This window comes from Psittacula echo, assembly GCF_963264785.1.
Source record: "Psittacula echo genome assembly, chromosome: 3".
Classification (NCBI taxonomy): Eukaryota; Metazoa; Chordata; class Aves; order Psittaciformes; family Psittacidae; genus Psittacula; species Psittacula echo.
Window position 1 is genome coordinate 127,129,399 of NC_137736.1, and position 15,351 is coordinate 127,144,749.

General features: G+C 55.1%; 1 protein-coding gene across 1 annotated transcript; it reads left to right on the forward strand.

Moving 5' to 3' along the window:
• Window positions 1-3,302: 3,302 nt before the first annotated feature.
• WDR73 (WD repeat domain 73) lies at window positions 3,303-10,978 on the forward strand (the record flags this gene model as incomplete). The annotated part of the gene is made up of 9 exons (XM_080613586.1): window positions 3,303-3,366; window positions 5,408-5,645; window positions 5,734-5,801; window positions 5,997-6,085; window positions 6,778-6,866; window positions 7,468-7,535; window positions 8,298-8,456; window positions 9,273-9,647; window positions 10,646-10,978. 9 exons carry the CDS (start codon window positions 3,303-3,305, stop codon window positions 10,882-10,884), a joined length of 1,389 nt encoding a protein of 462 aa, XP_080469712.1. The 3' UTR covers window positions 10,885-10,978.
• Between the last annotated feature and the right edge of the window lie 4,373 nt (window positions 10,979-15,351).

A 15,351-nucleotide genomic window follows, 5' to 3' on the forward strand; every position in this document is an offset into this window, starting at 1 on the left:
AGAGGGGCAGGATCCCCTCCCTGAGCTGCTGCTCACGCTCTGGGGGTGCACCCAGCACACGGGGGCTTCTGGGCTCAAGCACTCACTGAGGCTGGGTCATGGGGAGCTTCTCCTCACCCAGCACCCCAAGTCCTTCTCCTCAGGCTCCATCCCATCATCCCCAGGCCTGTGTTTGTGCTGGGACTGCCCCAACCCAGGAGCAGGACCTTGCCCTTGGCCTGATTAAGCTCCATCAGGTTCACACGGTCCCACCTCTGCAGCATGTTCAGGTCTATGTGGATCCATCCCTTCTCTCCTGCATGTCACTGCACCATGAGCTCGGTGTCATCACAAACTCACTCACAATCCCAAACCAGAAAATGAGCCATTGCATTCCCCTCCATGATCTCTGCACATCCACAGGCTTCAGATTTGTTGGGCTCATTTATTCTGCCAGGAAGCAGGAAAGATCCACACGGAGATTTGTTCTGCCCTGTGCAGCAAGCTGGTGCTGGTACCCAGCTACCTCCTATACTCCCAAGTTAAGGTATCTCTACCCCATGTTATATTCTCCAGAGCAGATTGAATGAATGTTTTCCCCTTGCCACAGTGACCTGTGGGTCTAATCTCAGATCAGGATTTAACCTTATGTGAAACCAGGTAAGAAACAGGATTTAACTTATACCATAGCTCTATTTCCTTGTTGTTCTACATCCCAGTGTCAGAGAACAAGGAAACGCCACCCAATATTCCTCATGAGGTATTTGTCTATCAACAAAAGCAGCTGGTGCTGCATGAAACCACTGTCCAAAGTCCATGTTCACTGCACACTTGATGTTATAGGTGTTGTAGGTGGCTACTTAGAAGAAAGGACAAAGGACGGAGTAGGAGTCATTCTACTTCTCTGAAAGATGTAAGTGTTAAAATCCACGTTCTCAAAGGCCTTTAACTTCTTGGTACCTTCCGAACATCCTTCTCCTTTTGCAGTAATTCTGCTCCCCCAGTTCTTTCAATGCAAGGTGGAAGCTGCCAGTGAGGACACAGCCAAAGGGTGCAGCAGCCCTTCAGCAAATGGGTTGGGTTCATGACAAAAGACAGTTTAGGGTAAAAAGTAGGATGTTCCTTACAAAAAGAAGTGCTTTCATTGACAGCTTCATGGTGGCACAGCTGAAGGAAGCACAAGCAAAAGCAGGAATTCTGTCTGGATTGGGACAAACAGGAGATCTCTTCAAAAATGAGCTCTATGAGGCTGCAAACATCAGGGTGTCCTGGCAGGGAAGGTCAAGTTCAAGCCTCTGCTTTGATCCTGGCTATGGGGCTTTCCTGCTGTGGTGCTGCTGTTTGGAGAGGCGGCTCATTCCTCCAGGAATGTGGCTAATCTAAAGCTGATGCGGATTGATCAGATTAAGTTTTCCAAGGAAAAGCTCCTTGGAAAAGAAATATAAATACATAAAATCCTGCTGCTTCTAGTTAGAAAAGCAGAAGAAAACAGCTCAGGAACCAGAACAGAGAAAAGAGAGCAAGGAAGAAGAGCAGCTGGGGTCTCACCTCATATCATGTGCAGGGATCACCCATCCAGGAGGCCCAGAGAAGAGCCATGGGGTGAGAAACTCATGGTCTTCAAGGAAAAACTGGAAACATGGCTTGTGTGACTTGGAGAGGTGATTGAGGAGATATGGGATAATGACCCCCAGATCCAGTCAAGGCAACAAGTGAGACCTTGTCTTTTAGGTTGATCATGGGCAGAACAAAAACTGGTGAGACTAAACTGAAACAAGAGATTTTGGCTAGAAAGATGTAAAAATAATGCTGTTTCTTTATATACAGCACTGAGGAGATCCACCACATCTAGAATCATAGAATCCCAGCCCGGTTTGGGTTGAAGGGACCTTAAAGTTCATCCAGTCCCAAACCCCTGCACGGCCAGGGACCCCTTCCACTGGAGCAGCTTGCTCCAAGCCCCTGTGTCCAACCTGGCCTTGAACACTGCCAGCCCCCAGGAGAAGGGTTTTGAACAAGTGAACCTAAAAAGAGAGACGGGGAAGTTACTTTTATCTATCAATAGTTAGCTAAATACATCTGTCATTGTCACGAGGTGCTGATGAAATCAAGCACTGAACATAATGCAAAGGAGATTAGTCACATGGAGAGATCACAGGAGCAATCTAATCTTCAACAGAGCATTAGCATAACCCACAACATGAGTAAGAGGAGAGCAGAAGTCTTGGTAGATAAGGTAGAAGAAGTCTTGGTATGATAAGTCTGACATCTTTGTATTAGATGTTGTCTTAATACATCACGTGGTCTCTGAACACCACTGGAGACCAGGAATGAGAGTTGGCAAAATGCATGAAAATTCATTCCATTGAGGTGACGCAATTGAAGAATTTCACTCCAATTTTGACAACATCGTAAGTGAGAAAAGCCATTGGAGAGAGAAAATATAGGTAAGAATAGCAGGGAAGCACTGACACCAGGGCAGGGGTTAGAAACTTCAGCCCAGGGAAGAGGAGCAAAGAGGAGGTGCCCTCGTTACATTTGCAGGTGATACACCTAGAAATTGAATCATGGAATGGTTTGGTTTGAAGGGACCTTAAAGCTCATCCAGTCCCAACCTCTGCCATGGGCAGGGACCCCTTCCACTGGAGCAGCTTGCTCCAAGCCCCTGTGTCCAACCTGGCCTTGAGCACTGCCAGGGATAGGGGATTCACAACCTTAATATCATCACCACTGGACCAAAACAAGCTTCATTCACTCAGAAAGTGCTGCACTAACCCTGACCTTTCCTTCCTCCAGGATGACCTAACAGAGGATGAGCTCTGAGCCAGAGCTGAGCCTCTCTGCAGGACACGAGGCCCCCGAGGGCTGCCAGAGCCGACCCCAGCTCCAAGAGCAGCCTCGCGCATCGCTGCCTCTGAGGAGCTGCAGGACAGCTTTGTTCTCCCCAAGTCTGACCTGTTAGTTGGGGGTTGTTCAGCTTTAAACAGCAAAGTTACCTTCAAGGGATTAAACAGGGTTTGCTCTTGTTTCTCTATGCAATAAAGAGCTTGTTTTCAGGAGGCAGCTGGACTCCACGCTCCTCCAAAGGGTTCCAGCTTTCCTTCCTAGGAATTTTACTGTGGCAGCATTCCTGGTCATCATTTTATGGGCCCTACAGACTCCACAGGAACATGGCAGGAGGTATCTCAACCAGCGGTTGGTGTTGGGACTGATCCTGCTTGGTGACATGGACAGTGGGGTGACATGGACAGTGGGATCCAGCACCCTCAGCACGTTTGCTGATGACACCGAGCTCTGTGGTGCAGGGAAGGGATGGAATCCACATGGACCAGGACACGCTGGAGAGCTGGGACCGTGTGAACCTCATGGAGCTCAACCAGGCCAAGGGCAAAGTCCTGCCCCTGGGCTGGGGCAATCCCAGCACAAACCCTGGCTGGGGGCGATGGGCTGGAGCCTGAGGAGAAGGACTTGGGGTGTTGGGTGAGGAGAAGCTCCCCATGACCCAGCTTCAGTGAGTGCTTGAGCCCGGAACCCCCCCATGTGCTGGGCTGCACCCCCAGAGCGTGAGCAGCAGCTCAGGGAGGGGATCCTGCCCCTCTGCTGTGTGAAGGGGAGACCTGAGAGCAGCTCCAGTGCCTAAAGGGGCTACAGGAAACCTGGAGAGGGGCTGAAAGAAGGGGTCTGACTTCCCTCTTTCCACCCTTGTTTTCCCAGCACTTCACAGGACCATAGAACCCCAGACTGGTTTGGGCTGGAAAGGACCATCCAGTTCCAAACCCTTTCCATGGGCAGGGGCGCCTCACACTAGACCATGTCACCCAAGGCTCTGTCCAACCTGGCTTTCAACAGTGAACACTTCTGCCTCTGTGCCTGCTTTTGCCCTTGATCTCTCACTCACTTCTGCACTGACAGCCCCGAAGCGGCCTCGAGCACAGAGTTCAGACAGCACAACCCATGTCTGAACCCTTCACATCACCCAGAAACATCGTCAAGCACTGCAGGAGCTCAGGAAACCTCCCTACAAACCCACCCAAAGCATCTCCACTCCTCCCTGACAACACTGACAGCACAGTGAAAACAAGGGGGAAATAACCAGCCCAGAATGCCAACTAACACAGGAGACACTGCCGAGGGTCAGAGGCTCACATAGAACCATAGAACAGTTAAGGCTGGAAATTACCTTAAGATCATCCAGTTCCAACCCCCTGCCATGGGCAGGGACACCTCACACTAAACCATGGCACCCAAGGCCTCATCCAACCTGGCCTTGAACACTGCCAGGGATGGAGCATTCACAACCTCCCTGGGCAACCCATTCCAGTGCCTCACCAACCTCACAGTAAAGAATTTCTTCCTTAGATCCAATCTAAATGCATCTTACATCCAGATGCATTTCTGTCCAAACAAGGTGTTCTTCATTATTCCAGAGCCACCTCAGAAGCTGGAGGCTTCCACCTTCCAGTGCTGTGGAACACAGCCACCGATCACCTCACAACACCCGCACACCAGCAGAACCTGAGGCAGAAGGCAGAGAAAGCACAATGATAATAAACCCACAGTTATCAGCAGTGATTGTGAAGTGTCTCCATCACCGGCACCGAGCCCAAAGCTGGAGGGGACTTGCTGCACTGAGCCTTCAGCACCTTGTCTGAGCCTTCCTGGAGAGGAATGGATCCATGGAAGAACAACCACCTCCTGCAGGCATGGGCTCACGCCCAGGAACCTTGGTTTGAGCAGCAACCTCTTGGCACAGGCAACCGGAGTCGGTGTGATGGAGCCCAGCACTTGTTAGGGAAGAGTGAAGTAGCTGAGAACAACACATGGTTAAGAAAAGAACAGCAAAAGGTCCATGGGGAGGCCCTGGCCCAGGCTGCACAACGAGGTGGGGAATGAACCCCCTGCCCCTGCCAGGGACCCCTTCCACTGGAGCAGCTTGCTCCAAGCCCCTGTGTCCAACCTGGCCTTGAGCACTGCCAGGGATGGGGCAGCCACAGCTTCTCTGGGCACCCTGGGCCAGCGCCTCAGCACCCTCACAGGGAAGAGCTTCTGCCTAAGAGCTCATCTCAGTCTCCCCTCGGGCAGGTTAAAGCCATTCCCCTTGGCCTGGCCCTACAGGCCCTTGTCCCAAGCCCCTCTCCAGCTTTCCTGCAGCCCCTTTAGGCACTAGAGCTGCTCTGAGGTCTCCCCTTCAGGAGCCTTCTCTTCTCCAGGCTGACCCCAGAGTGAACATACAGACCCACACTGCATTATTCCTTTCATTGCCCTTACAAATCCACACCTGTGCCTGCACCATCCACATTTTATCATTCCTTTTATTAAAATGTTTCATTTAGGACACCACCACCACAAGACCTGAATGTGCCCTCCCAGCAAAGCGACACTCTGCTCACGGTGGGCCCCCTCCATGGACACTCCCGCTTTGTGCCAGATCCCCCTCCACAGCCGATCCCTCCCGGGCGCACACCGCGGTTCCGCCGCCTCTCCCCCTCATGGCGGCGGTCGCGCCCCGCGTTCCCCTCAGCGCCGCCGGCTCCAACCGGCTCCAGCCGGTCCGGAGCCGCCCTTTGGCGGGAAGGAAGCGTCACTGCTGCGCGCCGCCGAGTGACGTCAGCGCCGCGCCTTGCGATGGAGAGGGAGGATGAGTGGCTGCTGCAGTCCCTGAGCCAGTGAGTGAGGCCCTGGTCCCGGTCCCGTTCCCATTCCCGTTCCCGGTCTCGTTCAGCCGCCGCTCCCTCCTCCTCCTTGTCCCCGCAGGTACGAGGACCTGCACGTCTTCGAGCTCCAGACGCCCACCCGCCTTCTGGAATGGGCCCCGGGGAACCGTGAGTGCGCGCTGGGCCTGAGGGGAGGCGTGGGGAAGGGGCCGCCGCGGCAGGGAGGATGGCGGCGGGAGGGGGGAAAGGGGAGGCCGTGGGGTCGGGACAGGACCGCAGGAGTGGGGCTGTGCAGGGCTGGGTAGCACCATAGCGCCGGGGTATGGCCGTCACCGTGTGCCTGTGCTTCACACCCACCCCAAGGTGTCTTCGTGGCCGGGTATGGACAGGCCGGTGGGAACGAGATCCTGCAGCTGCTCCCGCCGCCACCGATGCGGGAGGTGGTGACCAAGGTGGGTGCAGCGGGCAGGAGGGCACCGCATCCCTCTGTGCCCCTCGGCTTGGTGTCCTCAGAGACTGAGCTGAGGCTGGGGTCCACAGGCTGTTACCTGGTCCCTGTTGCTCTGCTAAGGGCTTGGCCACGTTGTGAGTGGAAAGGGAAAAGGCTTTAAGTTGTTGAAGAGGAGATGTAGATGAAGGGGGTACTCTGGAGAGGGACTCTGCATCAGGGACTGGAGCGATGGGACAGGGGTGGTGGGTTCAAACTGAAACAGAGGAGATTTAAGTTAGGGATAAGGCAGAAGCTCTTCCCTGTGAGGGTGCTGAGGCGCTGGCCCAGGGTGCCCAGAGAAGCTGTGGCTGCCCCATCCCTGGCAGTGTTCAAGGCCAGGTTGGACACAGGGGCTTGGAGCAAGCTGCTCCAGTGGAAGGGGTCCCTGCCCGTGGCAGGGGTTGGAGCTGGAGGAGCTTTAAGGTCACTTCAGCCCAAACCAGGCTGGGATTTTATGATGTGATTCTTGACAGAGCTTTCTCCAGATTCTCTTTAACTGTTTGTGATCCCTCAGGCCTACAGCTCCTGTTGAAACAGGCAGTGCTGGGCAGGCAGAAGAGGGTGGCTTGTGTCTCTGTCTCTTGTCAGGGTAACCAACCACACCAAGCTCTGCGTTGTTAAGTGATAAGAAATCACTTTGCTTCTGATTTCTAGAGCCTGTTTCCAGAGAGAGAATTCAAGGTGGAATGTGGTGGATTTTCCAACCGCCCCATATACAGCCTGAAGTGTGTGCCTGGCGCCAGGTAAGGCATTGAGGTCCTTCCAGGGTGTATTGGAGATGCCAGAAGAAGCTCATCCACTGGGAGAAAGCTCCTTTTCCTTCCTTGCTTCCTGACCCAGCTGTGAGAGTACGGAGGGGAGCTGCTGGCCAGTGACATGTAGTGCTTCTCCCAGCACCTTGTCTCAGTGTTTGGAGAGGAGCAAAGATTGGGGTGCTCATGAGAATGGATTGCACCCTGTTGCTGCAGCCCTGCCAGCCCCAGGGGCTCGGGGGGTGTGTTCACAAAGGTGTCCTTTCCTGCTGTTAGACCAAGCAAACACACTTCCCTCTGGCTGATTATGTCACTCCTTCAGCTCTCTCCTCCCACACAAGCCCCTGATGCTACTTTGGGGCTCTTTGCACCATCCTTAGTCTAGCACTTATGGAATATGTGTTATTCGATGCCATTCCCTGAGACTGTGTTTACCCTGGTGTGAGGGGTTCTGGGATTCTGGTCCTTCCAGCCCCTTCTCGGCTCCAAGCACAAGGGAAAGCCTCTGAGCACAGGAGGAGCAGCAGAGCACCTTGTCCCAGGCTCTTCTCTGCTCCTGAAGAGTTTTATGGGGTTTTTTTTGTTCTTTCAGCTTGCTGGTGACCAGTGGCCCCCCAGACAGCTCCCTCCAGCTCTGGAAGGTGTCAGCAGAGGACTCTAGTAAGGAACAGACACGTTTCTCAGTTGGAGTAGTTTCGCAATGCAGTCTTTGCATCGAGCATCTTTAGCTTCTCCTTTTGCCTGGGTATAAAAAGAGGAGAGGAGCACCAGTCCCATTAGGTAACATCCTGAGTGACTGCCCTTGCATGGCAGGGGCTGGAGAAGGGCACAAGGGAAGTGTCTGTGCCAACTCTGGTGGCTTGGAAAGATGGGGATTTGCCAGCACAAACCTCCTAAGGGAATTAGGAGATTTAGGCCTCTCACAGTGGCTTTCCACTTAGTTGTAATCTCTTAATCATACAAACAAACCCCTTCTTATCCAATTGGCACAGTGTTACCTTAGAAACTCCAAAGGTTGGAAATAAAAGGGCTCCTTACACCACTTTTCAGGTTATTCCATGAACCACCTCAGTTCTCCAAGCCTCTATCTGCCTTAAGAAAAAGGGTTGCTGTTACTTTGCTACTATTGGGAAGCACTTTGAAACCACCAGAAAGGAAGTGCAAAACATTGTTAAAAGCTTTCTTACTCTTCCTCCTTGAAAATCAACATCTTGCTTCACAGCTTCCCATGTGTTTGGCTGGATTTGCCATGTTAATCCTGGCCGGATGTATTGGCACAGTGGGTTTATTCTGGTGAGGGCTTTAGTCGTAATTGGCTTCTTTATTGCTTTAGTAGGTCACTTTTAGCTTTGTGAAACAGCTTAATCCCAGGGATTACTTGACTCCTGGTGTGCTTTACAGCTGCTCTTATCTCCCAAACAGATGTTATTAAACCTGTAAGTGCCATACCTACAGAAAATGGGCATCCTTGGGCTAGAATTGCAACCACAGCAGCCAGACCCCAGTGGGTCCTGCATGGATCAAGCCTTGACAGTGTCCATGTTACAGAGGTGGAATCAAGGAAAAGTATCTACATGGCAGGTATTCCAGTCAAATGTCTGCTGGTGCAAAGCTTTGGGTAAAGCAAGAGGAACTGTTCAAGCAGCAAACACTTCACGTATGGGTGCTTCCAGACACATGCCCAAGGGTATAAAGATGTATCTTGACAGAAGTTACAATGCTCTGGGCTGTCTCCAGCTTCTCACTACTCCCATGACAGTGATTCCTCAGGCTTCTGCCTCAGATCTGAGTCCTAAGAGAGCACCACAGATGGTTTCAGTGCACAGAACTGGGTTAGCAGAGGGATGCTGCTGCATGTGTTGGCCAAAACAAGGGAGGTGCTGGCCTCAGAGTCACATCACTCACTGGCATCAGTTTGCTCCTGAGTGAGCTCTGTGTGACTGATATCCTCTGGCAGGTTAAAGCCATTCCCCTTGGCCTGGCCCTACAGGCCCTTGTCCCAAGCCCCTCTCCAGGTTTCCTGCAGCCCCTTTAGGCACTGGAGCTGCTCTCAGGTCTCCCCTTCAGGAGCCTTCTCTTCTCCAGGCTGCCCCAGCCCAGCTCTCTCAGCCTGGCTCCAGAGCAGAGCTGCTCCAGCCCTCACAGCATCTCCATGGCTTCCTCTGGCCTCGCTCCAACAGCTCCACGTCCCTCTTGTGTTGGGGACCTCAGAACTGCACACAGTGCTGCAAGTGGGGTCTCACAAGAGCAGAGCAGAGAGGCAGAATCCCCTCCCTCAACCTGCTGCTCACACTCTGGGGGTGCAGCCCAAGGACACAGTGCTTTGAAAAACCATCCCAGGGACAAGGCTCAAACAAATGCTTCTCACACCACCTGAGATCCTCCTCTCTTTTCCAGCCCCCAGGAGCAGCGAGGAGCTCAGTGGCCTGGCATTCCTGGACTGCAACACATTGCTCCTGTGCTGTGCCAAGGGACAGCTGTACCTGGGTGACGTTCGGCAGCCACAGGCTCCCTTGGAGGCTGTGTCTGTCCCCTGGGTGCTGGGTGACGAGCGGTGGTGCATGGGAGTCAGGCAGACAGCTCCAGGCTCTGCCTCAAGCTCTCATCCCATAGCTTGCCTCTCGAACAGAGGCCACCTCACCCTCACAGATGTAAGGAAACCCTTGGAGCCTTTGGCCGCAGCAAAGTGCAGCATTCCCTCGCCCAGCTCTAATGCAGAATTCCTGTGTGTGTCCTGGGCTCCTGCTCTGGAAGGCTTCCTTGCCATTTCAGGTATGTGCTTTGGGGCACAGAGCTCCTTTTCTAGAGGCTTTTGTTTTGAGTCATAGAATGGTTTGGGTTGAAGGGAGCTTAAAGCTCCTCCATTCCCAACCCCTGCCACGGGCAGGGACACCTTCCACTGGAGCAGCTTGCTCCAAGCCCCTGTGTCCAACCTGACCTTGAACACTGCATCTACCTCTTCCTTGCACTGCAGTTCCCGTATTTCACCACCCTCACAGGAAGAGCTTCTTCCTTATCTCTAACCTGAACTTCCCCTGTTTCAGTTTGAACCCATCACCCCTTGTCCTATCATACAGGGTGATGAGGAGTCCCTCTCCGGCATCCCTGTAGCCCCCTTCAGACACTGGGAGCTGCTCTGAGGTCTCCATGCAGCTTCTCTTCTCCAGGCTCAACAGCCCCAATGTTCTCAGCCTGGCTCCATATGGGAGAAGCTCCAGCCCTCTTATGAAGTCGGGGGCAGTTTGAGCTGTGTCTTTATCAATTCCACCCCACCTCAAACACCCCAGGCAGGGGGTGGCTGTTCAGAGCTGCCCCTGGAGCCAGCAGACCTGGAAGATCAATGTCCTCTACTGCCTCTTCTCCCCAACAACCACAGATGGAGCCTGGGTGGGTTTGGGGGGGCCTCAGCTTCCCTCCTATGAGAACAAACACCCCAAGCTCTCTGCACACAGTGCCTGACAGTGCCAGTGACCTCCTGGCTGCAGGGACACTGCTGATAACAGCAGCTGGGCAGCAAGAGCTGCCTCATGGCCAGAGCATTGCAGAATCCAACCAGTGAATGTGGAAGCTGTGGGGATTTGGCCTGCGTTCACCTCAGCAGCTGGGAGCTCAAGGCAAGCTCCTCAGAGGCTTTGGCTGCTTTGCTGTCACAGGTTTTCAGGCTGAGCCTTTGTCCTGGTTTCTCTCTCAGCAGCTCTGCTGGGAGGTGAAGCCCAGCAGCACTGGAACAACGTGATTGACTTGTGGTGTCTCTTGTTCCTTTGACTCAGGTTTCGATGGCACTGTGCATGTGTATGACACTGGGAGCTGGGCCAGCTCTGCCGGGCCAGCAGAACCAACCTTTGTCCACAAAGGCCACACGTTCGGTGAAGAGGACAGCAACGGAGACCCTCCCCTGGTCACCGCTCACACGTGGCACCCACAGAAACCAAGAACTTTACTGTCAGCAGCCAGTGATGGTTCCCTGAGCATCTGGGACTGGGTTCAGCCCGGAGGGACGTGTGGGTAGCTTGTACTTGGGGTGAGCTGCGAGGTTTCCTGTCTCTGTTCTCCTGCGTGTAGGCTGGGAGGTGGCCGTTTGCATGCACACACTGTGATGAGCCACTTGTAATGAACAGAACCGACTGCAGAGAGCTCTTCTGAAACAGAATCAAAACTCTTGATGGTGTGGGTTGTTCTCCTGTCTCCAAGTGGCAGTGTAGCAGCCTGCGTGTATCTACTGACAGCGAACATCCTGCCACCAGTTTATCATAGCCCCATGTCCTGTCCTGTCACACACGTGCTTTGCAGAAGCAAAGAGCCACCACAAAAGGAGTAGTTAGAAGAAACAGGCTGCTCTGTGGTATATTTAACCCACTGTCTCCCCGCCTGCAGCACCCAGGGGAGGGCTGTGCACCCCATGGGGTGCTGGTAGATCATCACGTGCGTGTGTCACGAGTAGGGTGGCCTCTGCTCAGGAAGCCACAGCCTGCAAAAGGAACAGGAACAACCGTTGCAGCCCCAGCCTGCTGCAAGCTTTGTCCTTCCCCTGGCTGAGCAAAGGCACTGGGGTCTTCAGGTGCTTTTCCCACCAGCTGGAAGTTGAAATGGGATGGAGCTAATGGGAATTCCTGGGCTTGAGGAAGCCAGGCACTGGTTCTACTCTGTTACCAAGGTGCTATTTAGTGGGGGGGGGGGACTCTGCTCCTTATCCTGACCATGAAAACCAGCCTGTTTCAGGGAGGAGCTGAGGGGGGGTACAGGCAGGGGGTCACTGCCTTGCTCGGGCACTGCAGTTTGCTCCCACTGGAGCAGCCAAGCTGCATCTTGCAGTGCAAAGGCTCACAGAGTACGTGCCAGGCTGCATCCTGCCTCCCAGCACCCCACATTCCCTGTCCCCTCCTGCCTCCCGCTGCCTGTCTCTGCAGTCAGGAGGCTGCAGAGGGCTCTGGGAGTTGAGCCTGGCTGGGCCGGGTGCTGCCGTGGGTGGCTTGGGGTGAAGGTTGTGCTGGGGAAGCCTTGGAGCTGGGAATGCGCTGTACTGACCTGCACTGCTGGGTCATGGACACGCATGTTTGCCTGAGGGGGGCTGAGGCTGGAAACCTCTGCCATGTGATAACAGAGGGAAGCTTCTCATGGGTCTTCTCCGAGGCACAAGCTGTGTGGGCTTTGCCGTTCCACACCCAAAACTGTCCCCAAACTGTCCCTGCCCATGTGGCAGTGTGAGACAGGGGCCTGTGGCCTGCCTGAACCTGGGGGGTTGATGCTTTGAAGCCTGTGTCACCCCCAGCAGTGGGAAGAAGAAAGCCTCCTTGGGCGCAGAGGAGCTGAGCGCTGGTGCAGCAATGCCTCCTCTCCCTCCTCTCCACCCCTGGGAGGTCCCCAGCAGAACCAGTCCAGCTCTGGCCATGTCAGACTGGGGTGACTGGGGTCTTGCCAGGGGCTGGGAGGATTTGAGCCCCAGTGAGGGGCTGCAAAGAGGGGTCCTGGCTTTCCAGGCTCTCCATGTCACGTACTGGGTCCATGGGAGCACCCACTGTGCCCATGCCCTGCACTGAGACATCCAGAGCAGTGAGGGCAGGAGGTTCTGGCCCAAAAGTGGGACCTGGGGCAGTCCCAGCAGGGGTGGTGCATGGCTCATGGGGATGTGGACATGGAGGGTGCCCAGGGAGGGATCCTGGAGCTCAGGCACTCCTGGGAATTACAGCATCATGGAATGGTTTGGGTTGAAGGGACCTTAAAGCTCCTCCAGCTCCAACCCCTGCCACGGGCAGGGACCCCTTCCACTGGAGCAGCTTGCTCCAAGCCCCTGTGTCCAACCTGGCCTTGAACACTGCCAGGGATGGGGCAGCCACAGCTTCTCTGGGCACCCTGGGCCAGCGCCTCAGCACCCTCACAGGGAAGAGCTTCTGCCTAAGAGCTCAGCTCAGTCTCCCCTCTGGCAGGTTCAAGCCATTCCCCTTGGCCTGTCCCTACAAGCCCTTGTCCCAAGCCCCTCTCCAGGTTTCCTGCAGCCCCTTTAGGCACTGGAGCTGCTCTCACGTCTCCCCTTCACACAGCAGAGGGGCAGGATCCCCTCCCTGCGCTGCTGCTCACGCTCTGGGGTGCACCCAGCACAGGGGGGGTCCCACAGGAGCTGATGTGCAGGGCTCTGCTGCTGCAGCTCCTCTCCCTACACGGGGCCGGCCCCCACAGCCCTCCCCACAAGCAGACTTCCTCTTCCTCCCTGTCTCCATTGCAGGGCCGTGCTGGTGGAGCTGAGGAGCAGAAGCAGCAGAGCTGAGCCTGACGCCGTCCCCATCACGGTGATGCAGGCGGTGCAGAGGCTGCGGAAGCAAACTTGCAGAGGAGCAGGACTTGAGCAACAGCACAGTTTGTACCCATCTAAACTTCCCCTTTCCCCCCCCCCCAAAGATCTTAACCCTTCTTGTCCAGCCTGACCCGGATCGGACAGGGAATGGAGATGTCCAAACTGAAGCACCTGCATCTGTGGCAGAAAGGGATGATGCACAGAGGGATCTCCTCTAAATGTGATGCTGGTGATGGCGTTTCTCATAGAACCCCAGACTGGTTTGGGTTGGAAGGGACCTTAAAGCTCCTCCAGCTCCAACCCCTGCCACGGGCAGGGACCCCTTCCACTGGAGCAGCTTGCTCCAAGCCCCTGTGTCCAACCTGGCCTTGAACACTGCCAGGGATGGGGCAGCCACATCCCTGGTGCCCATCTCCTCCCCCCAAACCCATCCCAGCAGTTTTAAGGAGCAACACAAGGCCTCAAAGCAGAAGTCCCCATCTTAAAAACACTTCAGCACCTTCTGCAAGAGCTGTTGCAGCATCAGCTTCCTCTCAAGCCCTGCTGTTGCACACAGAGTTGCGTTCGGTTTTCCTTTGCTCTCACAATGTCCCTTTGAGATGCCCCACTCGTGCTGTATCTCCCCTCATTGCTGCTCCCTTGACCTGTTGGCTGGTGGGCACCAGCTCCTGGGTGTACCCATCCCATAGTGCCAGCCTATAGGGCACAGCTTCTAGGAACTGAACCATGCAACCTGGACCATCAACCAGATGTTCCTCAGCAGGCACAGACTGGACACTGCTTGTTGATCACTTGCAGATCGTTCTTGCCAGACACCCTGTGGCCATCCAAAATCATGCCCTGTGGGATGCCCAAACCCTTCATCCCCTCCGTGGGTCTTATGGCTACATCTGCTGGGGGAGGCCACGAGGATGAGCAGGGGAGTGGAGCAGCTCCTGTATGGAGCCAGGCTGAGAACATTGGGGCTGTTGAGCCTGGAGAAGAGAAGCTGCGTGGAGACCTGAGAGCAGCTTCCAGTGTCTGAAGGGGGCTACAAGGATGCTGGGGATGGACTCTTCATCAGGGACTGCAGTGACAGGACAAGGGGTGATGGGTTCAGACTGAAACAGGGGAAGTTCAGGTTGGATCTAAGGAAGAAATTCTTTACTGTGAGGGTGGTGAGGCACTGGAATGGGTTGCCCAGGGAGGTTGTGAATGCTCCATCCCTGGCAGTGTTCAAGGCCAGGTTGGACAGAGCCTTGGGTGCCATGGTTTAGTGTGAGGTGTCCCTGCCCGTGGCAGAGGGGTTGGAACTGGATGATCTCAAGGTCCTTTCCAACCCAAACTCTTGTATGATTCAGTGATTCTATGATTCTATGATGGCTGGGTTCAGGGCAGTGATGAGGGGATGCAGAGGGATGGGATGGCTCAGAGGCTGCTCCTCACCCTGGTCCCTGGCAGGAGGAGCTGGATCCCATGTGGTGACCGTGCCCAGCTGCTCTGGTCTTCCAGGACCAGGGTACTGCTGTGCTGAGGACCCGCTGGATCCATGCCTTGCCCTGTCCTTACCCTGCCAGGGAGCCTGGGCTGGGTTAATGATTCCTCACCCCCCGTTTCAGGTGTTAGCACAGAGCAAGCAGGGTGCTGGTGTGGGGGGTGCTGGGCAGCGCACCCCAGGGCAGGCACCTCCTGTCCTGCCCCTGCACAGGAGACACCTCGGTGGGAGCCCTGTGGCATCAGAGCATCCCTTTGTGCGGCTGCAGCTCCAGCCCGGAGCACGGACACACACGTGGGCATCGGTGGGAGGTGAGGACAGGAGCCAGCTGGCACTTGGCCACCACGTCTGGAGCTGGGATGTGCCAGGAAGCTCGATGGCCAAAGTCTCCTATGGGAGAAGGGGCTTGGAAGGGCAGCTGTGGCTGGTACTGAGTCCCAGGGACCAGGCAGGGGTGTCCCAGCACTGACATCCACGTAGGTGACAGGCACAGGGATGCTGGGAACACCAAGGCTGGAGCTGGGATGCCACTGGAGGCTTACACACACCTTAATGCAGGAGTGAATGGGTTTCCTAGTGAGGAACTGTGCAGCTGAGGAGAGGAGCAGAGGGGGAAGATGCTGAGAGAGCTGGGCTGGGTCAGCCTGGAGAAGAGAAGGCTCCTGAAGGGGAGACCTGAGAGCAGCTCCAGTGCCTAAAGGGGCTGCAGGAAA